The sequence below is a fragment of the Elgaria multicarinata genome, chromosome 3 (genome assembly GCF_023053635.1).
Source record: "Elgaria multicarinata webbii isolate HBS135686 ecotype San Diego chromosome 3, rElgMul1.1.pri, whole genome shotgun sequence".
Lineage (NCBI taxonomy): Eukaryota > Metazoa > Chordata > Lepidosauria > Squamata > Anguidae > Elgaria > Elgaria multicarinata.
The window spans coordinates 41,113,395-41,140,425 of record NC_086173.1 but is presented as its reverse complement, the minus strand read 5'-3'; the positions used below and the strand labels follow the sequence as shown (position 1 = coordinate 41,140,425).

Sequence of the window (27,031 nt, the reverse complement as noted above, 5' to 3'; positions counted from 1 at the left end):
ATTTAGGAAAATTAACTATCCCCATCAGCCCTCTGTTCTATCCCACATTGTTCATGAGAGCCCCCAAACACTCTGCAAAGGCTTTTTGTGGGCTCAAGTGGTAGAAGGAACGGGGTGGGTGTGTGAATAGCTTCGGCTATTGGGCAATATAGGAATGTAAGCAATAAATCCATAATTTAACTTATCTTAGGATCAAAGCCAATGTTTTGGTCGTAACTCTTATCCTCAAGGTAGTGCAAGACTATTATTATGGCAATGTCTCTTTGAAATAGCTTGGGTTCATTTAATTTTGAAGTTAAATGGTCACATTGTGTACATAACTTAACCTGTGATTTAACTGCAACAAGTTTATAAATTTACAGAGAGAGAGAGAAAGAGAGAGGGGGAGGGAGGGAGGAGAGTTCAGGAAACTGAGCTAAGATGCATATGATATGCATTGTATGATCAAAGAAATAACCATGTAGGAGACTTTCAAGAAATTACCTGTTTTAGAGATGGGAAACACAACTCAAAAGCCTAAGAAATGACAATATTTCTCTGATCTATGCAAGTGCACATCTCCTGTCACGTCTGCAACTGCCTAAGGCCCACAGGAACCCTAAAGTCTTAAATTCAATACAAAACAAAGCATCCATCAGGAATTTTTTTTGCTTCCACGCCTCTCTGTGCCTTGCATTTTGCCATGTACACAGCCCAGAAAAAGTGTATGTGGCAAAATGCAAGCTATTTTCAAGGGACAAGTTATCTATGAGGAAGTGTGGGAAAGTCAATAGGCTGCTCACAGGGGCCAGCTCTAAGGTGGAGAAGGCAGGACTTCTCACTACATAGAGTAGCTCTTTAACCACACAGCCATAGGAACACACAGGAGACACATGACAGGGCTTTTGTAATTCCCAAGAGACCTAGCCCATTGATCAAGCCTGCAGTTTGTTTATAAGCAGAATCTGCCACTAGCTAGGAGTGCACAGTGATCCTGTAATTTGCAGAGATTGCGGGGAGGGGATCTTGAAATTTGTACAAATGGTGTCATAATTTGTAAAAATATTTTTAATTGGAGATCTTGCACAACAGTGCATGCAGGTCTGCCTGTCCTATATGTATCTCCGCACTTCCTTTATTTCATGCCGTGGCTGATATGAGGGCTATCACTGTACAGCATTGAATAACATTTAGCTTCTACTTAGTAGTTTGTTCAGATGACTTTGAATTCACGAACCTTCATTGTGTTTTTCCTTTTTCTAGGCTTTCTTGGGTCTTACTATACACCAGTCTGATAATTGTCATGTCTCTTCTCATGTCAGTAATTGCAACATTTTCTTCGCTCTTTCCCAAAAGTAGCAGCTTTGTGATATTTCTTCTTTTCTCCCTATATGGAATATCCTCCGTAAGTGTGTGTGTGTGTTTGCGCGCATGCGCTTGTCACTGTACTGTGTTTAAAGTCCTTCTTGCTATTGACATACAGAGCAAATCTTATGATTGTGTTAAGAAGCAGCTGCTGAGGTTGGTATAACATTGGGGAAATGTAGTCAAGATCCTGTAAACTTCCTGAAAAATGATACAGAAACAAGATAGAAAGTCTGCCAGATACTTCCCCACATCCATGTCAATTCTGCCACCCCACCAATCATAAAATTGCAAGAACCAATCAACAAACAATGATTGCTGAAGGATCCAATGAATGTTGCCCTAGCCAGAATACATACAAAACACCAACAAGCTTCCATGAGGACACCACAGCACCCTGCCCAGTTTAGATCACCTGACTTAGTAAACAGGCATCCAGCAACTGATATCTATAGCTAGATACTCCAGGACTCCTTGAATCGCCTTGTAGTGCTAGAGAGTGAAGCTGCAAAACAAAACACACACAAAAAACCTCTTTGAGAGACAAACACACAGCGTCATGCAGCGAATGGAACTGGTCTTGTCATAACATGTTACGCCTGTAGAGAGAACCTACAGCTATGTTAAGCTTGTATGGAGAACCTACAGGCTCCTTAGGAGAAGGGTTTAAGCCCAACTGAAGAATAATGTTCCCCCACAAGCAATAATGCAGTTGTGAGAGAAGCAAGCTGTTTGCAAGGGACAGGACCATCTTCATACGTAAGTGTAGGAACCTCAACAGACTACTCTGAGGACCCAGCACTAGGACTTATCTAGTAGTTTGGCAGGAATGAATCTTAATCTGAGGAGTAAAAGACCCATTGAAGCCCCACTACAGGGAAACATTGAACTGATTCTCCAAACAAGACAAAATTCAGTTTTGGGCTGCCTGGATACCAATAGTGAAGTCTGATGCCAAAAGATGGTGAAGACAGGACTAGAGCCCATACCTCCCACTGCATAGAGTAGCTCTTTAACCATACAGACACAGGTGCAAACAACAGATACATAATGGATCCTTTGTACTTCCTCAGTGACCAACCCCTAGTCCAAGCCATATAATTCAAAATTGAGGAAGGTTTTTATAGAGCCATCAGCACAACTATACAGTGCATGAGATCTCATGCTGAAGTTGTGGATACAATCTATCACTGGAAAAGCCTGCAAGGACCAACACACAGAAGCTTACCTGGGACAATATAGTGCTTTAGCCAACCAGATGGGATTATGCAAGGACCAGCTATGTAGCCTCATATAGCTAATTGGCATTTTTGCTCAGCCTCCTTCATCCTATCCATTCACACTTCCTGCTATCCACATTTGGTGGTGGTAAATAATGTACTCATTGAGACAATACTCTTTCATCCCGTGTAGGGAGTTACACTGGATTTGTTTTCAGTTACAGCATGGGTTTTTTTGTTTTGTTTTTTGCCCTACTTCTGTTCCTGCAAGGTGTTTAGCTTGCAGTAGCTATACTTAGAATCAAGTACTTGATTTTCATTCACAAAGATTGTCGTGATTCCCATTGCCTTCATTGGTGTATGGTGAGTAGCTATGGGTAAGTTTTTCATTTGTTTCATTTTGTTTTTTATGGTTTCCAAAATTCACAAATTTCTCCATAAACAGAATGGGAAGAACTTGAGATTTTAAAATAAATGTGGGAGAAAGTGCAACTGACAGATTTGTCCACCCAGGTAGAAGGCTTTGAGTGCTTAACTTTTAGAAATCTAGGTTTGAATCCCTTGCATTTTTAGCCATATTTGTGGTGCTGAATTCGGGTTGCCATCTCTTTTTCCTGAGAGGCTCCTCACCTTTAACAGCTGCATGGCAGACAGGTACAGAATGGGCCTTTCCATGCTAGGAATAACTGTACCTTGGATGTAGCCAGTGGAGATGGGTGAGAATTTTGTTCAAGTTCATTTTTTCATAAGAACTTATGAAAATTCTCAGATCTCATAAATAGGATGAAAAGAACTCAAGATGATGATGATAGGAGATATCAAAAAGGTCAGATTAATCCATACTTAGTAATGAGGACTCACCCAAATTTGGGGGTTCATGGCTAATAGTCTTAATTTCTATACAGTGCATACTTAACCTGTGCCCCCTGTGTCAGAGACACTGTTAATACCTGTTGCAGGAGGAAAGTTAATTGAATCTTAACACAGTTTGCCCTTATTGCAGCCAGGGCAGGAAAGGAGTAAACAGGAATGGGAGATATATGCAGAAGTAATATTCTGAGATGCGGTTTTCCCACCCTTGCTAAGCTCTATGGGGTGCCATGTCTTTTCAGACCCAGTTGTAGTAGTCAAAGTCTCTATTCCCTGTTTGTTATCTGGCATCTTAAGAGCCAGAATACCTATAAGTCAGCCTTCCCCAACCTGGTGCCCTCCAGATGTTTGGGGCTAGAATTCCCACCATTCCTGACTGTCGGCCATGCTGACGGCCAGATTAATGGAGGACACCAGGTTGGGGAAGGGTGCTGAAAGGATTCTGAGAAGACATAACACAATATGCCCTTCAAACCAAGAGCCAAGGCTAATAACAAAGTTGTTCCATTTTGTGCAAAGTGCTCTTTCTCCATAGTTTCCATTAAAGTTCCCACTTATCTGATCTAGGTTCTTTAGACATGTAGAGAGCACAATATAGCTTCCCCCCCCAAGCCACTTACCTAGCTAACTGAATGTATTGTTGTAAATTGTTGTTGATTGGATGCAGAATTTATTGGACTCCTCTCCTTGTAGAGTGGGTGATTGAGAGAGGCAAACATCTTTGGCTCTCCATTGACTTTAGTAGGGGTGCTTTAACTTATACCATCTCATTTGTAGTAATGTTCCACCATCACTGGGGGTAGAACTGACCTCTTAATTAGTTTCTGACTGAGTTCCACAACTCCTCTACCACACCCCAACTCTGCTGCATTTTGGCCTTTATCCCAGCAGTGTGCCACGGTTGTGCATAATGTTATGCCAGCACAACCATGGTTCTGTAGATCCCCACGAGTGTATCTCCAGAATCCAACAGTGCAAGTGCACTTAATAACAATCCTATCTTTGCTCAACAGGATTAAGTGAAAGATAGAATTGTGTCATTTCTAATGTTATTTTTTTATCTCTGCTCTGAATGATGGCAGGCGCATTACCTCATCAGATAAGAGCCCAAGCAATTACTTATTGCTTATATGTTTTGGCAGATGTAAAGTCTCATTTTATGTTTAGTGAATTGAAATGGATTCTAACTGATACGACAGTAGGTATATAGATAGATACTTTCTGAACTAGACATTAGTCCAGGTGGCTCAGATCAGGTCAATTCGGTATCAGAATTCACAAAGATCACAAATCCAAGGTGGCGTACATATTTATTTATTTATTTACAATATTTATATACCGCTCCCCATTGAAAATTTTGGAGTAATGTACAAGATAAAATAAAATAAATAAAATAATCCTCTTCTCAATTGTAATCCCCCTCTTCTCAATTGTATCCTCACAACAACAACCCTGTGAGGTAGGTTGAGCCAGTCTGTGAGTGGCCCAAAGTCACCCAATGGGCTCCATAGCCGAGTGGAGACTAGAATCCGGATCTCCCAATTCCCAGTCCAACACTTGAGCCACTACACCACACTTGCTTTTTTTTTCCTTTTGCAATAATTACTTTAGTCACAGATAAAAAAGAAATGTGATTCCAGTATTGCTAATCAGGATTTCTTGTACACTGAAAGTCTATCTGCGATGAGAGGGAGAAAGCACCAATTCAGGCAAAGAAATGGAGAGAGAGACGTTCTCTGGTGCTATGAAAAGTGTGTATCTTTAATGACTAAACTAAAAAGCTCAACATTTTGGATATACAATCCTTCTTCAGGAGCTATAAAAGATAAAATATGTACAATGATAGAACAATAAAACAATATTTTATCTTTTATAGCTCCTGAAGGATTGTATATCTGAAACGCTGAGCTTTTTAGATTCGTCATTAAACACGCTTTTCATAGCACCAGAGAACGTCTCTCTCCCTTGTACACTGAAAATCTAGCCCCCTTGTCAGGAGAAGGGCAATCTTACTGGGAGTCTTGAAGGTGACAGGGATTCACAGGGAGGCGAGAGTTCAGGTTCACACCTCACTAACAAAATGATGGTTGATAGCATCCCTTCTGGGTAGTTGTTAGCTGGAGGGCACAGAAAGAGTTTGCTAGAGAGTGGTTGAAGCCAGGAAGGCTATAGTGCTGAATGCTAACAACAATAATTACTTTAGTCGCAGATTTAAAAAAAATGTGATTCCAGTATTGCTAATCAGGATTTCTTGTACACTGAAACACACTTTCCATTTCTGTTTAGGTTTCCTTTGCGTTTATGTTAACTTCCATTTTTAAAAAATCAACACATGCTGGCTCAGCTCAATATTTCACGACCGTGGTTTTTGGTGCTGTGGGTCTGACCATTGTCCTGGTGGATGACTTTCCAAAGTCTTTTGTGTGGTCATTAAGCCCGCTGTGTGAATGCACATTTTTAGTTGGTGTTGCACAGGTTAGTAAAATACCTAATTTGTTTGCTACAATGTTATACATTCTTTTATGAACTAACTTCACTGTGGTTGAAATGCCAGATATGATAGTATTCAAATGTTTCATCTCAAAATAAAAACATATGACAAACATGTGCCTTAAATTTTTGGGAAATGTGCTACTTCGGTTGTTGATTATTATTTTTAAACAGAGACACTGGACTTCTGTGCAAACTAATTTTATCTGGTATAAGACATTTTTAGAATGTAAGCCATATGGCAGGTTGTTTTGTATTTTGTTTTATTTTGTTCTGTACAGCGCCATGAAACTTGATGGCGCTATATAAATAAATAGTAATAATGGTAATAATGGATAGCAGAATCCTGTGTTAGTAGGCAAAGGTTGTGAATTGCAGAATCCTTTGTTGTCTATAGCAAATGGCTGCATTTGATATCATGCACTTCTTGCAGAAAACTTTTACACTATAAGTAACACTGACTTTTAATTAGTGATGTTGCCCAAGTTTGTAAATCCTTAGCTTGAAATACAAACCTTGGTGATGCATAGTATTTGGCTTCAATGAAAGATGAACTTTACAGCCTCTGGCTTAACTGTTAATTCAAGCTGCAGAAGAACTCCCTCCCTCACACTCCTACCTGGTTGCTGTGGTGATGGCAGGAAGGTTTCTTTCACTCCTCCATCCTTCCCCCCTCCTTTTTCCCTGGAGTCTGGAATGCCTGGATGATAGTTTGGACATTTGGTTCTCTGGGAAAATTACATTTCCCAGTACTCCTAGCACACAAGTATAGCAGCCTGCTAGGTGCAAAAGAAAGGAGGAGTGGAGAGAGAGGAAGAGAATTTGGGAGAGGGGTGTGTGTGGAGAGACCTCCCTCACTTTTAAAGAAGCAGAATCTACTTGTCTTTTGTAGGCCCAAATAATAAGCAGGTTATTGAAGAACAAGCAAATATAACTAAATTAGAGTGACCGTATGAAAAGGAGGACAGGGCTCCTGTATCTTTAACAGTTGCATAGAAAAAGGAATTTCAGCAGGTGTCATTTGTATATCTGGAGAATCTGGTGAAATTCCCTTTTCATCACCACAGTTAAAGCTGCAGGAGCTATACTAGAGTGACCAGATTTAAAAGAGGGCAGGGCACCTGCACCTTTAACTGTTGTGATGAGGAAATTTCACCAGGTTCTTCATATATACAAATGACATCTGCTGAAATTCCCTTTTCATTACAACTGTTAAAGATATAGGAGCCCTGTCCTCCTTTTCATATGGTCACCCTAACTAAATAGGAACATGAAAGTAAAACAGAATAACAGTCTGAAATTGGAGCATTTAAAACCAGCCCAATATAATGGAAGACTTACCCATTACTTTAGTCCACAACCTTCCTCCCACCATGGCCACAGCACCAGTCACCAAGTAAAGGACATTCTTAATTACTGCACAAGTGAGCAGTAATTAAGAATGAATTTAGGACTCTAAAAAAAGAGAAGTTCTTCTGAACCCTTTCCACCTTAGCTATTAGCTACTGGTCCCAATCTGAATTGAGGCTAGGGAGTTTGCCCATCCCTAATACTATTGTTCTTCCATGAAAACCAGTCATGTAGATTTATATAGTGTTACATTGTTGTTAATTAATATTTTAATAAAATTACATACCTCTTCCTTATGTCTTTGGAACTTCCATATTTCTTTGCAGGTTATGCATCTGGAAGATTATGAAGAAGGAGCTGTTTTGTCAAGTTTAACTCATGGTCCTTATCCACTAATTATTACATTTACGCTATTGACCCTTGATAGCATGCTTTATCTACTCCTAGGGATTTATCTGGATCAGGTGCTTCCAGGTATGTTTCATAGAATCAGAGAAAAATATAAAAGAACATATAAAATCAGAGAAAAAATATAAAAGAAAAATATAATATCAAGTGCTTGGTATTAAGGTCCAAATGACGCATAAGTCAGTAGCATCTTATAGGCAGTGATGTAGTGGAGCCTGGGCTCACAAGGACACACTGCTAGCACTTTTTTATTAGCAGAGATGCTGATGTCTTCTGCCCGCAACTCTGAATTTCCTGTTTCCTCTGAGCTCAGTTGCAATCTTCACAGAAGCTTGGGGGAAACGCAATTATGATACGTTGTTCTCTGTTGTAATGCGGAGTATTTTGGGTTGCGTTGGTCTTGAATGGGCAAAAAAATCTACTGATGGAGATGAAAACTGCTAGAACTGGTTTGTTGATATGTATCAACACAACTGTTTTCATGTTTGGACTATTTTGGGGATATGGCTATGGGGACTGTCATGAGGAGTGTCACCTCTTCAAAATTTACTACGACAGGTGGTGGAACACCTTTCTGTGGGTTCAATGTGCACCTGCACAGGATCTTCCCCATCCTGATAATTAAGAGGGGAAATGATCAGCATTCACAGGAATCCCCATACGCAGAAAGACCAGTTGCCTTAATGAGAGAGAATGAGAGAACATACATGGGGCTTAGAATTCTGCTCCTAGTCCTTGAGCCATAGATACTTATGGAGAAAATGAATATTGTACAAGGGAAAATGTCATGCGGCTACACAGACATCGGATGTGTATTCCCAGATAATTGTCTGAAGTAGAATGGCCATATGTCCTACTTTACAGAGGACACTCTTCTGTTTTGGATAGCTGGCAGAGGACAATCCTCTATTGTCCAGTCCAAGTCTGTTTTAAAGTCAAAGAAACATAATAAGGGAGAATCCAGGGATCTTAAATCTGCCCATCAACAGTTTGTACCTAGACAGCAGAATGAGCTGTTTACCTGGTCAGTCTTCTCAGCTATGGTGAAATGGATATTTTTATTTAAATTATAGCTTTTTACAAATTTGTACGTATTAATTTAAATCTGTATATGGAAATTTGTGTCTTCTTTTGTCCTCTTTTTTTTCTTTTTGGTGATACAATCCATCTTTTTATAAGTGGCTACTGTAGCCTGAAGGCATTGATGTAATTCTACTATGAAGCAAAGTAGTTCAAGCCTGGTAGATGAGACACTGCCTGGGAACCATCTAAAAACCACTCTGAGCTCCTTGGAGAAAGTAAAATAAACTAAATACATAAATAAGTTGGTTTGGTATTCTACATTGGGAAATGTTGAGACGGCTGACTCTCATCTGTCCTGTCCAAGCCTGCATGGGATCATGTAACAGCTGTGTTCCATAGCCATGTATGCAGTTCCACTGATGTATGTCGCCAGCCACACATCACTCCTTTTGCATATATACAGTAGCTGCTTTGTACTTCCAAATGGGCAGATTGCTGGATATGCCTTTTCCTACCATCATGTTATTTTGCCGCAGGTGGAACATGCGTATAACTCACTGAGGGTGAATTGATGATGTGACTCATTCAGCATGAAGACGGTTTTTAAAATAACTTTCTGTCCCCCCTGCCTTTTCTGAAACCTTGGCCTTATGGTGTCTTTAATAATTTTGGTTCAGAGGGCACATTTGACATTTTGTGATTGTGTCTCACAAAATGGCTGCCAGCATGCGTTTGATGATCTTACAACCCTTAGACATCCATGTGTATTGCACACAACATTTTTCGTTCAGTTGTGAAACACACAATCATAATTTGTGTTTCTATGTTTATAACTGCTTCTATATTGCTGACATGTTAGAGGGGGAAATTGTTTGCTATCCTTGATATATGAGCATATGCAGTTTTTCGTTTTAAACTCATGGAAATCATAGAATCATAGAATAGTAGACTTGAAAGGAGCTTATAAGGCCATCGAGTCCAACCCCTGCTCAGTGCAGGAACCCACCTTAAAGCATAGCACTATCTTCACTATAGGAATAAAATGAAGTTTGTATATGTTGACCTCATGCTAATTTACTTGACAATAAGCTCCATTTTGTTATAATATATATATATTAAATAAAAATAATAAAATGAACATCTGTAGCCATATACATGCATGGTTGGCCACCTCCTGACTATAAAATGTTGTAAAAGCTCAGAAGAAAGAAAGGATTCTGTGGCATCTGGCATTAGCCTTGGTTGGTCCTGGTAAGCCCATGCTGGCCTAAGGGCCGACACCAGGCTTGTTTGCCATTGTCCTCAAACCTACCACTTTCCAGATGGTCATTTGTGAGATCCTGGATCCAGCCTTAGCTGCACCACTGCTCAGATAAATTGTCATGGCCTGGTTTAGCATAGTTTAGAGGTACCAGAATGAGCCTGGGGAAGTCTCAGGCTTGTGTGTTTGTCTTTCCTACTCCTACATTGCCATACAGAGATTAGAAGCATCTGCTTCAGGGTTTAAGTGAACCAGAGTATCTCATTACATCTGTACTGGGAACTGGTTCATTCAGAAACCACGGTTTGATCCTGGCTTCTATCAATAAACCATAGTTTAAACTAACCACAGTTTGCTTTTGTTGTATATAAAATCAAACCGCTATTAGTTTAAAAACAGATACTTCCAATCTCCTTGTAGCTACACTGGAAGAGGAGAGGGTAGTATGTGAGCCCAAGGCTTGCCAGACACATTCCCATATGCCAAATTATGGTTTAGCACTATATCTCAACCTTGCCATTGTGTTGCAAGTTTCAAAAGAATAAGAAAACATATAAGGAATTGAATACAAGTGAGCAAATTCTCTTAGGCTGCTGTATACTGCGTCCAATCTATATCTAATGTTAAAGTATTTTTGTTTTGTTCTGTTTTGTATCACTCAGGGGAATATGGATTACGGCGAGGTTTTTTCTTCTTTCTGAAACCCTCATTTTGGGTAAAGCGAACAAGAAATTATAAAGAATTAAATGATAGCAGCGTTAGTGGGAGCTTTGATTTCACTGAGATAATCGAGCCTGTATCTCCTGAATTTCTAGGAAAAGAAGCAATCAGGTATAATTGATTAAATTATCAGTTTAATTTTTACCAGTGTTATGCGAGTAATAACTATACAACTTTATGCAGTAACTGAGTAAGAAATATCTATGCATGATCAAGTAGTGTAAGAGAATTGTGTGATAGTTTGCATATGCATTATTTGACACTGTCTAGTGACGGGATGCTTTTTGTTCTATTGATGATAGGCGAAGAAAAAAAGGCAACACTGGAAAAAGGCAATCTTTAAACAACACATGCATGCAGGTTTGTTTAAGATGCGCCTGTTGCATGTACTGAGCACTCCTTTGCTGATAAATGCCTCATCAGAGGTTATCAAATGAGGGACTCATGGTGGTTCCGCATAGACTTGCAGTCCGTTTGGAGTGCAGTCAGAGTACAGCCTTTGGTGTATTGGCTTACAACCTATGGAATTCCCTGGCTGTTGATGTCAGGCAAGCAGGCACCAATATTGTTTTGTTTCTGGCATCTGCTGAAGACATTTTTGTTTAAACAATCCTTCCCTGACTAACCAGCCATGGTTTTATTGGCACAATATTTTTGTAAAGGTTTTAATTCGTTGCTGTTGTTGTTAGTATTTTAGTTTCACCACTTAGATACTTTATTGGATATGGAGTGGTATATGAATTACAATAATAATAATAATAATAATAATAATAATAATTCCACCAATAATAAAAAATACAACCAATAATAATAATACCTATGCATGCATGAAACTCTCTTGAATAGTGCCGAGTTTGCAGTTGAGATTACTGATGGACGAAGTGCCCCATCATAACTGTAATTTGCTCACCAAGTTACACAGTCAGCAGTATAAAATTGGTGAAAAGTTCTCCTGTTACCTATGAAATTTCAGTGTCTTTGCATTTCTGCACATGCACATCATCAAAGTTCATTTGGAACATGGCATGCATAATATGGTGATCTTTGTGCTTCAGAAATATATATCAGCAATTGCAATATATTCTGTAGCTCAGTCTTTCTTACCACATAAGTTTCTAAACATTTCATGCAAGAGGAATATATGTGAGAAATGACAGTCAAACTGTATGTTCAGGGGAAAAAAAGTGGGATTTTCTTTCTAGGCAGGGAGTTATGGGGAAGGATTAAAACATGTGATCTCCTCTATATTTTGTCCCAGAAGAACTGTACTAATTTAATTATGTAGACCAGCTTTCAGTGCAAAATGAAGAAGTATTATTTATGTTAATATAAATATGTGATGGCTGCATATTATTTGCATTTATCTTATCTTATATCAGAGCTGTGTGTTACTTTTTTAAAATATCAATTTAGTGTGTCTTCTTTCAGAATCAACCATGTCCAGAAAACTTTTGTTAAAAAGGGTGAAACTGTGGAGGCTCTGAAAAGTAAGAATTTTTAGTTTTTCAACTATATGCTACAAGTAGGAAGAGTCCTTGAACTTAAGTTCTCACTAATGTTTAATTTAGGGTGGACAGAAGGTAGACAGATATTCTGGAGATCTCTGGGTGATTTGCAGTACATCAACAGGGGTTACCAGCTCCCACCTTTTTAACAGTCATAAGTAAAATTGCCAGGGGTAAAAGGACCTTGTGCTATTTGCTTATTTCTCAGCCTCAATGATCCTGGCCTGTTATTTGGTTGCTTTGTCCTGGACAATGTGTAGCAATCTGGCTATTTTTAGAATGTCATCTTTGAATTATTGATCTCTTGTGACTCAGAAGTAAACTTGTACTTCTCTATGCAGATTATCCCTGTGTATGGAATGGAGTCATAGCGTTCACTAAATAATTGGCTTTGCCCAACAAGCAACCATTTTGTACCTGCTCTGACTGGTGGATCTTAGAAGTCTAATAAAAAAGAAATAGATCATGCAAACCTGAAGTCTGTCAACCCTTGTATAAAGTCCTCTGGGTGTTTAATTATATTAGCTATTCAATCTTATATTAAATGGTGAATGGAAATGTATTGTTTACTGTAGTACCTGAATATTTAATAGTGATGCTTGTAGCACCACCACCTCCTTTGCTCCATTACTTTATTAGGTTTATACTTTGACATATATGAAGGTCAGATCACAGCGTTACTTGGACATAGTGGAACAGGAAAGACAACGCTAATGAACATTCTTTCTGGGTTGTGCCCACCATCTGATGGTAAATATATCATTGAAATGTCTTTGCTTTGCCTCTTTTGACTTCTCTTTATTTTATTTTCCCCAGTTTTCTCTCTCTTTTCTTTTTGTTTTTGTCTTATTTCTCAGTCTCCATTAAGAGTGTTAATGGAATTTCTGGAAGAATTAACCAGATAGAACTACTTGCCCTGCTCTACAGGAGGATGAGGGCAGCAGCAGGCACCTAGCCTCCTGCTGCACTCTGTTGTCTACATTTGGCCAATTCCTACTTGCAACCTCCCCCCCTCCAGGGTATGGCTGTATGGGGTTCCCCAAACTTGTCCATAGCACTAGAAGACATTTGTGTAAAGCAAGATGTTTCTGCATATGGCTATTGTTTATTAAATCTGGATAAATGTCCTCTGTTGGTAGATCCCTTAGTGGTAATCTCTCTCTCTCCTCTTTTTTATGCATTAGGGTTTGCATCCATCTATGGATATAGAGTTTCTGAAATAGATGAAATGCTAGATATAAGAAAGATAATAGGAGTTTGCCAGCAATTAGATATATATTTTGATGTATTAACTGTGCAAGAGAATTTATCAGTAGTTGCCTCAATTAAAGGGATACCTCCCAATGATATGATACAAGAGGTGAGTAAATCAGATGAAAATTATATCATGCATGCAATGATTTTGTTTCAGAAAATAATCTTATTATAAATGGTTTCTGTACAAGAGCCACAATCTAGCACAGTTGGGCATGCTTAAGTCCATTAAAGCTTGTGCATTATGACAGAAACAGTTAACTAATGTCTATAGTACAAAAATGTAATATAAATATACTATTAAAATTCATACAATTATAATGTGTACAAAGTTTTATTAAGATTTTTATTTATCTAAGATTTTAAACCCATGATCCTAATGTATTCTGATTTATGTTAGAAGTCATTCTAAAGTAAAGGAACTGGTAAAATTAAAAAAAAGAAATCCTGCCAGCATCTCCATTTTATGATCAGATGAGAGTTGTATGCAAACCCATGTATTCAGGGTTCCTTCCAGACATACCCCACTACCTCAAAATAAGTTTTATATTTTGGAGTTAAAGATCAGTTTTGTGTGCAGAGGGCGAAGTATAATTTTGTAAGCCACCTTGAGTCTTTGTTTGGAACACTGTAACAGCCTTTGTGTACTTCTTGCTTTTATTACCATCAATTACTCTTTCTACTTGATTTCATAAGGTTCAGAAAGTTTTACTAGATTTGGATATGCAACCCATTAAAGATAACCAGGCTAAAAAACTAAGTGGAGGACAGAAAAGGAAGCTGTCAGTAGGATTTGCAGTTCTTGGAGATCCAAAGGTAAACACCAGAAAGACATTGGTTGATAGGTACAGTGATAATATGGAAATTGATTGATTGCATTTCTATTCCGCCCAATAGCGAAGGATCTGGAACCGGTGAGCGTCTGCAGGTATCCTCGAAGTATCCGCTTCTCTTCCTGTGGCCAAAATGTGTGACACATGTTTCTCTGAACTGTACTGTTTATAGGTTAAAGTTGAGGATTTGTTGAATAAGTTCCCTTGTATATTTATTATTGATCATAACAGTTCTAGTTTTTAAAGTGAAAGTACTCATGTGTTTTGATGATTGCTGAAACTGCAGAGGTCTCTTCTGTTCAATTCTGACAACATGCTTCTTGATGGCTGCCCATCTCTCAGTACCAAACATGCCAGAAAACTGAGCAAATCCACTGGGGCAGACTAGCTGGAATAAGAAGGAGAGAGCTGTTCTCAAAGTGCCAGAGTGATTTATCTATCCCAAATAGATAAATACATTTTGGAACAAAATGTATTCTTCAAGTATCAATCAGTCTTTATTTACAGTCAACAGACCACCATTACAACATATAAGTACACAGACATAATAAAATTTTGGTAAAGAAGAAGGGATGCAAAATCTGTAAAAATGCTAATCAGTGGTTTTAAAATAATGATCAGACATCCATGAGTGGTCTAATGAGAATGGCCAGATTCAAAAACTTGGCCAATTTCTCAGTAATAGGCTTATTGGTACCCTGAAGTAAAATAATCATAAGAGACTCAGGAGAGTGACTGGGAAAACGCTGTATAATAGGGCATATTAGGTCTTTCCTGGCCTCTTGATAGTAACTGCAGTAAAATAGTACATGCAAGATGGATTCCACCTCAACGTCATTACCGAAAAGCATCTAATAGTCTTTGGAATTTTCCTGAATCTTCCCTCTAATACATTGAACCTTGCTAAGGAGAATGCCTTCCTATATTTAGGGATAGTTAGCCATCCCAGGTATGGCATTTCGTCTTGCAGGGATAGCCTAGTAGACCCAATGGCTGAAGGGAACATGGTCCCCAAGCAGCTTCCTGGAGCTCCTGGTAGTCTGTGTCTAGTAATCTCTGTTTAACAGTCAATTTGGCATCTTCTATGTCCATAGATAGCAAGTGTTTCCACCAGGGTTGCTAAATTATTTTCTGATATAGGAAAGTATCCTTTACTTGTTGAATTGATCACATATCATCTTGATAGTGTTTATTAATAATAATAATAATAATAATAATAATAATAATAATAATAATAATAATATATTTATTTGTTACCCGCCTCTCCCTCTGGATCGAGGCAGGGTACAACACAAATAAAAACACCATAAAGTACATAAAACTAATTCAAACATTTTAAACCAGTGCATCATTAAAAGCAACACACCATTAAAAAAGGCATCTTAAAATTCAGCTGGGTAGGCCTGCCGGAACAGATCAGTCTTTATGCCTGTCTTAAATTCTGGAAGACTGGCAAGTTGACGAATCTCTCCCGGGAAGCCATTCCACAAACTGGGAGCGGCAGAAGAAAAGGTCCTCTGAGTAATAGTTGTCAGTCTTGTTTTTGTTGGCTAAAGTAAATTCTTCCCAGAGGACCTGAGCGTGTGGGGCGGATTGTATGGGAGAAAGTGATCTCACAGGTAGCTTGGACCCAAACCATGTAGGGCTTTAAAGGTGATAACCAACACTTTATACTTCGCCCGGAAACTAATTGGCAGCCAGTGAAGAGATTTTAAGACTGGTGTGATGTGGTCACCCCTAGGTGTACCAGTGACCAACCTGGCTGCCATATTTTGAACTAGTTGAAGTTTCCGGACTAGGCACAAAGGTAGCCCTATGTAGAGCTTATTGCAGAAGTCGAGCCTCGAAGTTACCAGCGCGTGCACAACTGTCTTTAGGTCTTCCGACTCTAGGAAGGGGCGCAGCTGGCGTATCAGCCGAAGCTGATAATAGGCACTCCTGGATTGCATCTATCTGGGCTGTCATTTGGAGCGACGGATCCAGAAGCACCCCCAAGCTGCAAACACAGTCTTTCAGAGGGAGTGTAACTGGTTGACACACCTCCAAACCTAGGTTATGACCTTTGACAGCAAGCACCTCCATCTTGTCTGGATTCAGCTTCACTTTGTTTTTCCTCATCCAATATAAATAAATATATATTATTATAAACAATATAAATAAATAAATATTATTATAAACAATCTCATTGCCAAAGCAGGTGTGCTTTATGTACTTTTTTTCCTCTGGCCAATATTTAGGTATTACTCTTAGATGAACCAACTGCTGGTATGGATCCATGCTCTCGACATACAGTCTGGAACCTCCTGAAAAACAGAAAAGCCAATCGAGTGACCCTGTTCAGTACCCATTTCATGGATGAAGCAGACATAATTGCTGGCAAGTTCAATTAGAATCCTTTGTGTTACCAGCCTGCTAATTCCTTTGCGACTGAACAAACTTATGACTAAAGGTCCCTTCTGCTCTTGTGTCTAGATCGGAAAGCTGTGATTTCTCAAGGAATGCTGAAATGTCTTGGCTCTTCACTCTTCCTTAAGACAAAATGGGGAATTGGCTATCGCTTGAGGTATCTTTTAGTAGTCTGCAGATTTTTACATTATATGTTTCAATGCCCAAAATTGCTATGCCTGAGTTTTATAAGGATTTTCTGAACCATCACAAATCCCTTACTTGATGCATTAGGCTTAATGCTGTATAACCATTGACTTTCTCTCTTTCTTTTTGTCTTCCTTAACTTCTGTAAACTTCTATGTTTTATTCTGGAAAATTGTTTTTGTTATGGAAAATAATCTTTTTGGTATGTGGTTTTGTAATTTTCTATGAGTTCACTTGTGTAAGTCTAAGAACCATACAATATTTGTAAGAAGCTTTAAAATATTTATTGAATACATATTCATTGAATGCTACTTTATAAATGTTGTTCTTCAGTGGGACTGAGAAAATACAAATTAGCTTTAAATTGGTTTACAGTATGTTTTACTTGCTTGTTGTTTCTAAGAATAATGAGGCCCACCTCGTAAACAATAATGCTTATAACTTGTGTGTGTGTGTGTGTTTCGTTAGTATGCAAATAGACAGGTACTGTAACACAGAAGGTACAGCATCTTTGATCAGACAGCATATCCCCGGATCTGTTATGTTAAAACAGAATGAAGAGCAGCTTTTGTATGCCTTACCATTTAAAGACATGGACAAGTTTTCAGGTATAATTCATCTCTCTATTCAACATCAGTGAAAAGTGGGGAGCAGATTGGGGAATCTATGAAACCCAGGCAAAATTGAAAAGGCCTTCAAAAGGAATGACATATACTAGGCTTTAGTATTTGACTTCAGTCCTATTATAAAGAAGAAAAAGTTGATGAATATTCTGAAAGGGGACAATTGACTCCAAACCGTTTTTTCCAGAGATAGTCATATGCATTTATGCAGTAATTTTGCTTCCCTCCATTAGAAATATGAGGTGGGGGGGGGCGTTTTTTTTGTTTTGGTACAGAAAACACAAGAAATATTCAAACCTCAGGCACATTTTTGTTACTTTCATGAGGAAAGAAAAACATTTGGTATCGTATTGTATTGGACGTTGTAATGTTGTATACATTCATTAAACCATTGTAATATTGAAAGCTTTGTTCTCATTGCACTAAACAGCTGAAAGAAATAAAACATTATTCTAAAGAACTGTATTTCAAGCAGTAGCTTTACCATTATTACTAATTCCTTTTCTAGCACTATTTGCTGATCTAGACACTCATTCCCATTTGGGTGTTATTTCTTATGGTGTTTCTATGACAACTTTGGAAGATGTGTTCCTCAAGCTGGAAGTTGAAGAAGTTGATCAAGCAGGTGAAAAGTAGCTACATAACTTCTTGTAGCATTTTTTCATATGATATGATGTTTACAATCAAATTATTAAACTCTGTTACAATATATAAAATATCAGTTGCAATTTGGTTATGTTCTACAAGATCATATTCTTCTGAAATATTTAGAATGGGAGATTATTAAAACTGCACTCCTAAGCACTTACTAGGGAGTAAGACTCATTTGAAAAAAATATTTCTGAGGATTGTGCTGTAAGGCTTTATATATCTTCCTGTTGTTATTGCTGTTGTTAGATCCTTCAGCTAGCTTTTCCCAAAATGCCAAAACTTTGCATTTTTTAATTTTCCACTTTAACAATGTCACTTTACTCACTCCTGGGTAAAACTGATACCAGCTGTGCAAAAAGAATGTATATCCCCGAATATACTCTGGCACACTTAATTTAGGCTGCCATTCTTTGCCCATTTACCAGGAAATAAGCTCCATTGAATGCAATGGAACTTACTTCTGAGTAGACATGTACAGGACCATGTTGTAGTGTGTAACTGATCGTTGCAGCAAATGTGACACAAAACTTTATACAACTTCTATATTCGCTGACCGGTTTTTCTCTCTTTTCCAGATTGTGGCATTTTTAACCCAGACAAAAGTGAAGAGGAAATGGATGCAAAATCTCTTGATGAGTTAGATCAAAGCCTCCTAATGCTATCTGAGACAGCATCTTGTGCAGTGAGCAACAAGTCTCTTTGGAAAAGACAGGTCATTACTATGGCAAAGGTTCATTTTCTGAGCTTCAAACGTGACATTAAATCGATGTCAGAAGTGTAAGTATGTCTGTGTTTTCCCAGAATTTTGGAAGGTAGTTTATTGATGTGAGAAACAGAAATATGCACAGTTTTTACAATCTGGTCATACAGAATTTTCCAAAAGTATAAGACTTTCCTGTTTAGGCTAAGCCTTTAGTAGTTGAGGGTAATAAATAAATAAATAAAATAAATAAATAAATAAATAATGACACTTCACATGTGCGTGGGGGCTCAAAATGCAAATTCCCTTCCTGAAAAATCCAGTTAGTTGGGGGACCATCACTAGCTGTGGGTGATTTCTTTTCTTTTCTTTTTCATTGTTGATTGATTTACATATATTTCATATTATTTATTTATTTATTCAGGGGCATGATCCGGTTCCTGCAGGCACAGCGTTTGTTTCTGAAGGGATTTCTATAGGGTCCTACTCTCTATTCCCTCACCTACTTGCGCATGTGCTGAGGGAGCACAGCTTGTCTGGGCAGGAGTGATGGTTTCCATGATGGCAATGGGGCTAGAGCAGCCTTTCTCAACCTGAGGCGCTCCAGATGTGTTGGACTACAACTCCCAGAATGCCCCAGCCAGCTCTGCTGGCTGGGGCATTCTGGGAGATGCAGTCCAACACATCTGGAGCGCCCCAGGTTGAGAAAGGCTGGGCTAGAGCAACAGCACAATCATCTCCTCTCATCAGTTCTGCTATATTAGGGGTTGGGATCCTTTTCGGGCTCACTGACACATTTGTCACTTTTTGTTTGTTTGCCTGGCACATGGTGATTTGGGCCCATACGTATTTATTTTTAGGAATTCCCATTGGGATTGCCACCCTTCCTTCACCTCTTCCAGATGTCTTCATTTCATTTTATTATGCGCTCACAGACCCATTTAAACAAACAAACAAATCATAATCATTAAAAAAACAACATAATAATTGATTACACAATAAGCAGAGGAATAGTCATGATCAGATTTCTCCCCCGTTCTCCCCACCACCACAGTCATTCTGCTTCCTCCTTCCCCCTCCTTCTGTGTCGCTGCCATCCAGATTTCCTCCCCACTCTATCAATCACGTCTGCTCCTCCCATCCGCCACACTGGGCATTATTGCTCCACCTTGCCAGCTGCTCCTGCCTGCCTGTTCCACTGACTGCTTCTGCTTCTCCTACCCATTTGCCCTGCTGGCTCTTCTTTTCTGCCCACTTACCCACTTCTGTACTGAAACAAACTCAACAGCAAGGAGGGCTTCTGCATCCCCGCTTCTGTCGCAGTTTGGGGTAAGGAAGGGAGCAGGGATGTAAGGAAGGGCTCTTGATAGGTGCTCTCGTGCCCATAGACACTACGTTGTCACTCCCTTTGCTATATTCTTTGCATTGCAGGAGGGTGCTATCTCACAGCAGTTTTTATAGGCTCATACTGTGAGAATATGGATGAGCAAAACAATGTTATGATGACTAGACTGCTGCCAGTTTCCAGTGGATCAGTATAGCGTTTGAGGGGATCTTTGCAGAGAATGATCCACCAAAGTCCTTCCTTTGTTCTTATGGAAGAGCAAATACACAGGATCACTTAATACAGGTTACTTAATTAATTATGATTTAAGTCTCCTTTAGTAGGCGTTTGTTTTTAGTAAATTGAATACAGATGGGTGATCTGTGGAGTTTCGTGTGTGGGGAGACTATAAAAGTCTCCCGTCAGCCCACTCCTGATCTAAAGGGCAGCCGTTCTTATTTACTGCAATTTGGATGAGCTTTACTTGTACTTCTTTTCCTTTCAGGTTCTTGCTATTTACAATGTTTCTCGGTGTTGAGATTCTTATGTTTCATATGTATCAAGTATACTTAAAATATGCTGTGGCTCCTATCAAACTCTCTCCAGACTTATATTTTCTTAAACCAAATGAAACTCATCATAAGTACAAAACCAGTCTCCTCATTCAAAACTCCACTGGTAAGAAGTGGGGGGGGGGAGGGCGCGCAAAGCAGTTACAATTTAATTTCAGTTTATTTGCTTTTATTCATTTCAAGTTCTGGCATTTTCAACTTTTTAGCATATGAAATACAATTGAAATAAACTGAAAGTGTACTCTGCATGCATTCGCTTTTACGAATGATCAGTGTAATGAATGGCTAGTGGATGACAGATGGAGCGCAGTCTTCTTTAAAAAAAAAAGGTACTTTATTTTTCATTCATTCACAAACTGAATTAGAGCACATGCTTCTAGTAGGAATCCAGCCAATTTACTGGAACTCAGATTTTAAAATTTGTGTTAATCAGACATAGTTTAATTTCTGAAGACTTAATCCAATGTTCCATTAAGCCAAATCATATGTTGTGGATTGTGAGATAAATGTTATGAATAAATAATGAATGCTTTTAGAGGATTTTTTTTACAGTAAAATGCACTAATCAGTAGCAAGAACTGACTGTCTCTATTAAAGGAGAGCTAATCCCAAACTGCTGTCACATTTTCTCTTCCATTTCTCCTATCCCAGAAACCTTCTCAGATTTTCATCATATATTTGCTATCCCTTTTTAATTACATAATCAAATTTTCTCAGTTTTTTTAAAGTGCATGATTCTTCGATAAAGACTTGGCATTTAGTAACCTCATAAGTCATGATTTAGTGCTGGGGTCCCCAATAGGGTGACCATATGGAAAGGAGGACAGGGCTCCTGTACCTTTAACAGTTGTATAGAAAAGGGAATACCAGCAGGTGTCATTTGTAGGCAGGCAGCACCTGGTGAAATTCCCTCTTCATCACAACAGTTAAAGCTGCAGGAGCTATTCTACAGTGACCAGATGCAAAAGAGGACAGGGCTCCTGCAGCGTTAACTCTTGTGACAAAGAGGGAATTTCACCAGGTGCTGCCTGCCTACAAATGACACCTGCTGAAATTTCCTTTTCTACACAAGTGTTAAAGCAACAGGAGCCCTGTCCTCTTTTCCATATGGTCATCCTAGTCCCCAACATGGTGCCCATGGTACCACTGTGCCCACTGACACCTCCCTTGATGCCTGTTAGGCTCCCTGCCCCTCTTGGTTTTTATTTATTTGTTTGTTTTAATTAAAAATAATAATAAACTGGGAACTTGGCATGCTGAGAAAGTGACACACAAGCTACCAGCACCAACTTTGTATCCAAGAATGCCTCTGGGCCTCATGTGGTCTGCAGACATTCTTAGGAAATAAAAATGGCCGGCAGCTGCAGTCCAACGCTTTGTTCTGAAGCATGCCTAGCTACTCAGAAGAAAACAAATAAAAAAGGTATGGTGGGGATGGGGGCTAGAGAGGGTGGCAGGGAATGTCCTGGAGTTCTAAAGGGGATTGCCAGGTGTTAACTGAAATGTTTTCCCTGCTATTGTTTGTTTGGTTTGGTGTGGTGCATTTGCTGGTTGGTTGGTTTTGGTGTGGTGTGTGTTTCTTGTGTGTGTGTGTGTGTGTGTTTCACTTTGCCTCCTGGTGAATGGGTGTTTTGTGACTGGCCATAACAACCATGGCAGTCATTTTGTGAGAGCATTTTTCAAAATTTCAGCTATGCCCACTAGCCTAGGGTGACCATATGAAAAAGAGGACAGGGCTCCTGTATCTTTAACAGTTGTAGAGAAAAGGGGTTTTCAGCAGGTGTAATTTGTATACAATACAGCACCTGGTGAAATTCCCTCTTCATCGCAATAGTTAAAGCTGCAAGTGCCCTCTTCTCTTTTGTATCTAGTCAAGAGGGCAGGACTCCTGCAGCTTTAACTGTTACGATGAAGACAAAATTTCACCAGGTGCTACATGCATTCAAATGACACCTGCTGAAATTCCCTTTTCTATACAACTTTAAAGATACAGGAGCCCTGTCCTTTTCATATGGTCACCCTACACTAGCCCGTACAAGCTGGGGTGATCTACTGTCATTCTGATGCCATCTAGAACTGTTAGCTGTGTTGATCCATCTGGTTTGAAACACTGAGGTGACATATTGTCATGCACTGCTGTGCAATATCAGTTGTGTTACTATATAATGGCTGCAGAGATCCATGTGATCTCATCTTTAGATGTCACTGCCAACCACAGAGATGGAGCAGATATTTATTTATTTATTACATTTCCATACTGCCCAATAGCCGGAGCTCTCTGGGCAGTTCACAAAAATTAAAAACATTCAAAGTATAAAACAACAGTATAAAACCATACTATAAAATACAATATAAAAGCTCAACCAGATAAAAACAGCAGCAATGCAAAATTACAAATTTATGGGAGTGCCAAGCAATTGGGTAAGGAAGCCCTACCCAGTGACAGATGCTATCATGCTTATTGCCTGTTGAATTGTGTATTAAATATATTGTTAGCCGTCATGAGTACTTTCTTTAGTAGGCAATACATAAATACTTTAAATAAATAAAGTGAATAAACAGTTATGCCTTGTAATTATAATGAATGCCTGACAGCACAGTAGATGTATGTCTCTGTGTACTGACAACACTCCAAATCTCTGTGGGTATTTTAATGTGTACCTGTGGCTCCTGGAGAATATGGGCCACCCCATCTTGCTGCAGCACTAGCTCCACGTGTGCAGTGAGAATATATATACAGAGTTGTCTCTGGCATAGCAGAGATTGGGGAAGCCTTGTGAACACAGTCAAATTCATCTGTAGGCAAGGAACCTCTGCATCTGTAATACTGACCTTTCAACTTTCTTCATGGTCTTAACCTAGGATCAGGCATTGATGACATTATCCGCTCCCTTAGGGGCTACAATATACTGACAGAAACATTCAATGGCAGTGATTATGTATCAGTTGCCCCTCACAGTGCAGCATTAAATGTCTCTCATGCGGACAAGGTGAGAAAGTGGTACAGGTTATGAGTATGTAAGGACTGGGTTGAGGTGAACTGATTTGTGGGAGGTGGGGGGTGGGGTTTGTTCCTTGTGGGTCAGAGGGAGGGAGAACAGGAAGGGTGGTGAAATTCTGGGAGGGAGCTCAACTTAGAAACAGGGTGGCAGGTCTTTTTTTTCTTCTTTTCTGCCCCCCCCCCCAGCAATAATTGCACTGTTCATAGAGCTCTTTCTTTGATGGGACAGCTGCCATGTACTTTCCGCCAGATTGCCTCTGGTGAGGATTTAGCAATGTTCAGTCCAGGTGACATTGCCAGGAGGAAAAGTGCATTAGGAGGACCTGCCACCATGTTGTGCTGCCTGCTCCACCCCCCCCCCCCCAATCCCATCACAGCCATGCTTCCCAGCTCCCTTCCTGCCCTATTGTTGCTGCTGCCACGGCTTTTGAGAGAGCAGCAATGGGGTGAGTGGGCTATGAGACGTGGCACCAGAGAAGTGAATGGGCTGGGTAGGGCAATGAAGTAAGAAACCCGGTGGGTGCACAAGTGGAGGAGGGCAGGGTGACAGATGCAGGGAGACAGACACAGTGGGTGGGCAAGGTAGAGTGAAACGGGCTTGGCAGGGGAATTGAGGGGAATGCAGCTAGCAGGCAGGGATGGAGGGATGCAGATGCAGCAGCGACCAGAGTGGGCAGTATGTGTATGCTCTCCAGCCTCAGATGGTGGGGAGGGCTTGCTCTGATTTATAGCTAATACGTTAAAATGTCTATTTTTGTTGCAGAGCTACATCTTTACAGTTGCTTTTAATAGTACCATGGTACATTCTTTACCTGTTATGATGAATGTTATTAGTAACCTGTATCTGCACAATTTAAATGTAACTGGAAATATCCTTGTCTGGAGTAGCTCTTACTTTCAAGTAAGTAAATACAAAGCCCAAAGGCTGATAATATAAAATGAAGTGATAGGGAAAAGGCAGTTGTGTAGACAATTGTGAATACATACAAATTCAAGTTAAGTTGGAATTTGCATGCTTTGCAGGTAGAAATGGACAAATCTCTCAGACCTAAGGTTTATCCCAGGATCATCCCGGGTTCATCTTTGCCTGAGCACTGGATGCCCTGTGTGGCACTTAGATGAACAGGTTTGACCCCAGGACAATCCTGAGATAAACCTTAGGTCTAGCTATGGCCTCAGTTTTGTTTTCTACAACTTGTTTGTTCTGTCCTGTTTCCACATCATTTTTTGAATTGTTAGGCAAAAATTCTTAACAAAATTTCATACACATTTTCATGTGTAGGAACTTCTGTCCCATTCCTAATTCAGTACTGCACAACTTGTGACTCACAAAACAAACATTACTTTATCAGCCAAATACATCAACCATGTACCATTGTCTCCCAAGTGTTCCCTGGTTTACATTCCCAAGCAGACAGCAACAACAGGTTTATGAATGTTCATGTTTCATTTTACTGTTTTCTTTCTTTCATTTTCTGACATTGGAATCTCTTATTTTGCAGAAAATTACTGACAGAGGATTCATAATGGTGCTGGTTGTTCAGAGTTTGACATTAGGGATCACAATAACGGGGATGCCATCCTATTTTGCCATGGAAAATGCAGAAAATCACAGGGTAATTTTGTATTAAACTACATTTTGAAAAAGAAACACAGCATGTCCCATATATTGGACCAACACAATGGTTCCTATAGCCAAATTTATATCATAAGAACAGATGGATAATCAGGAATAATCACTTGCCATCATAATCTTATATATTATAGTGAAACAATCTAGTACTGATGTGCAATGTATATGAAAGTGTTCTATAATAGTAAACACATAACAGTAATACTTGTGATACTGTCCCTCTCCTAGATAGTTTAGCTAATTAAGGTGCTGGTCATACTATATTTTAAAGAGCTTACTTGTTGGATTGTTCTCCTATTCAATGGTAACTTGATTCAGGTCTAGGCGCTGTTGGTTAATTTGTATAATTTTGAATTGTATGTCATAAAGCATTAAACATATCATCTTTAGCTATTATATGGTCAAGATAATGTTTTTAACTGGTGAATGCAGTGGGTGAGCCTTAGTTGGCTATGGTTAGGAATGGGGTGACCATATGAAAAGGAGGACAGGGCTCCTGTATCTTTAACAGTTGTATAGAAAAGGAAATTTGAGCAGGTGTCATTTGTATATATGGGGAACCTGGTGAAATTTCCTCTTCATCACAACAGTTAAAGCTGCAGGTGCCCTGCCCTCTTTTAAATCTGGCCACAGTGTAGCTGTAGTATAGCACCTTTAATTGTTGTGATGAAGAGGGAATTTCACCAGGTTCTCCATATATACAAATGACACCTGCTGAAATTCCCTTTTCTATGCAACTGTTAAAGATACAGGAGCCCTATTCTCCTTTTCATATGGTCACCCTAGTTAGTCAGATATTTTGGTTGCCCTGGGATCCTTGTGAGAAAGGTTTGGCTATATAAATCATCAGTCAAATAAATAAATAAATAAATCCAACTCAGGACCTGGAATTGAGTTTCACCCTCTTCCCATGTAACATTTTCTGGATATTTTGGTGATTTTATATATATACATCACGAGTCACTTTCATCTTTCTTACTCCTTACTCTCAAATGGCCTGATTTCAGCCAAAATAGCCACAGTTTTTCAGGCTCATGAATACCCTGCCTGCCAATAGTCTTAATTTTAAAGATGCAACTATGTTTCTTTTCTTTGCAGTATATATTTCACTACATATGTTAGCCTAAAGTTCAGAGAAAGGGCATCACAAAGAAACCTCTTACCAAATTTCTGTATTCTCTAGATATGTTATGTAATCTTAATATTCTTTATGTTATGTGGATATCCAAAATTATAATTATAAGTCTTTGCTTACTGCAAAGAAACTGGCATAACATTATTATTTTAAACACAAACAGAAATTCGTTTTTCTTTGAACTTTCCTCCCAAATGCAAATCAGCTGTTTTTGCTAGTTTATTTTATTTTCTATTTTAAATTTATTTTTGAAAATTATGAACTGCCCTTCATCCACCAGAGATCCCTGGTCAGTGTACATAACATTTTGTAAAAAAAAAAAAAATCCAATCTAATATTTTTAAAAAACAAAAATTGCAAATTAAAAGATTATAACCAACACCTTAAATTAGCCTATTTATTATATTTAATTCCCTAAGAATTGGTGTAATATGGCTCCATTGAGATGAGCCAAGCAGAATTCTGTCTGCTGAATTTTGCACATGTTGAAGCTTCCAAACCATTTCAAGAGCAACTCCACAT

General features: G+C 39.1%; 1 protein-coding gene across 1 annotated transcript in view; it reads left to right on the top strand.

Annotated features, from left to right (window-relative positions):
* LOC134394525 (cholesterol transporter ABCA5-like) overlaps positions 1 to 27,031 on the top strand; it is a 58,908-nt gene that overhangs the window by 10,959 nt on the left and 20,918 nt on the right. The window contains exons 7-23 of the mRNA XM_063120057.1: positions 1,243 to 1,384; positions 5,721 to 5,909; positions 7,601 to 7,748; positions 10,629 to 10,797; positions 12,115 to 12,173; positions 12,831 to 12,941; positions 13,376 to 13,551; positions 14,142 to 14,261; positions 16,516 to 16,654; positions 16,751 to 16,841; positions 17,339 to 17,478; positions 18,002 to 18,118; positions 18,720 to 18,921; positions 20,674 to 20,846; positions 23,603 to 23,730; positions 24,505 to 24,642; positions 25,244 to 25,357. Coding sequence (XP_062976127.1) covers positions 1,243 to 1,384; positions 5,721 to 5,909; positions 7,601 to 7,748; positions 10,629 to 10,797; positions 12,115 to 12,173; positions 12,831 to 12,941; positions 13,376 to 13,551; positions 14,142 to 14,261; positions 16,516 to 16,654; positions 16,751 to 16,841; positions 17,339 to 17,478; positions 18,002 to 18,118; positions 18,720 to 18,921; positions 20,674 to 20,846; positions 23,603 to 23,730; positions 24,505 to 24,642; positions 25,244 to 25,357 — 2,356 coding nt within the window. The remainder of the gene's footprint in view (positions 1 to 1,242; positions 1,385 to 5,720; positions 5,910 to 7,600; positions 7,749 to 10,628; positions 10,798 to 12,114; positions 12,174 to 12,830; positions 12,942 to 13,375; positions 13,552 to 14,141; positions 14,262 to 16,515; positions 16,655 to 16,750; positions 16,842 to 17,338; positions 17,479 to 18,001; positions 18,119 to 18,719; positions 18,922 to 20,673; positions 20,847 to 23,602; positions 23,731 to 24,504; positions 24,643 to 25,243; positions 25,358 to 27,031) is intronic.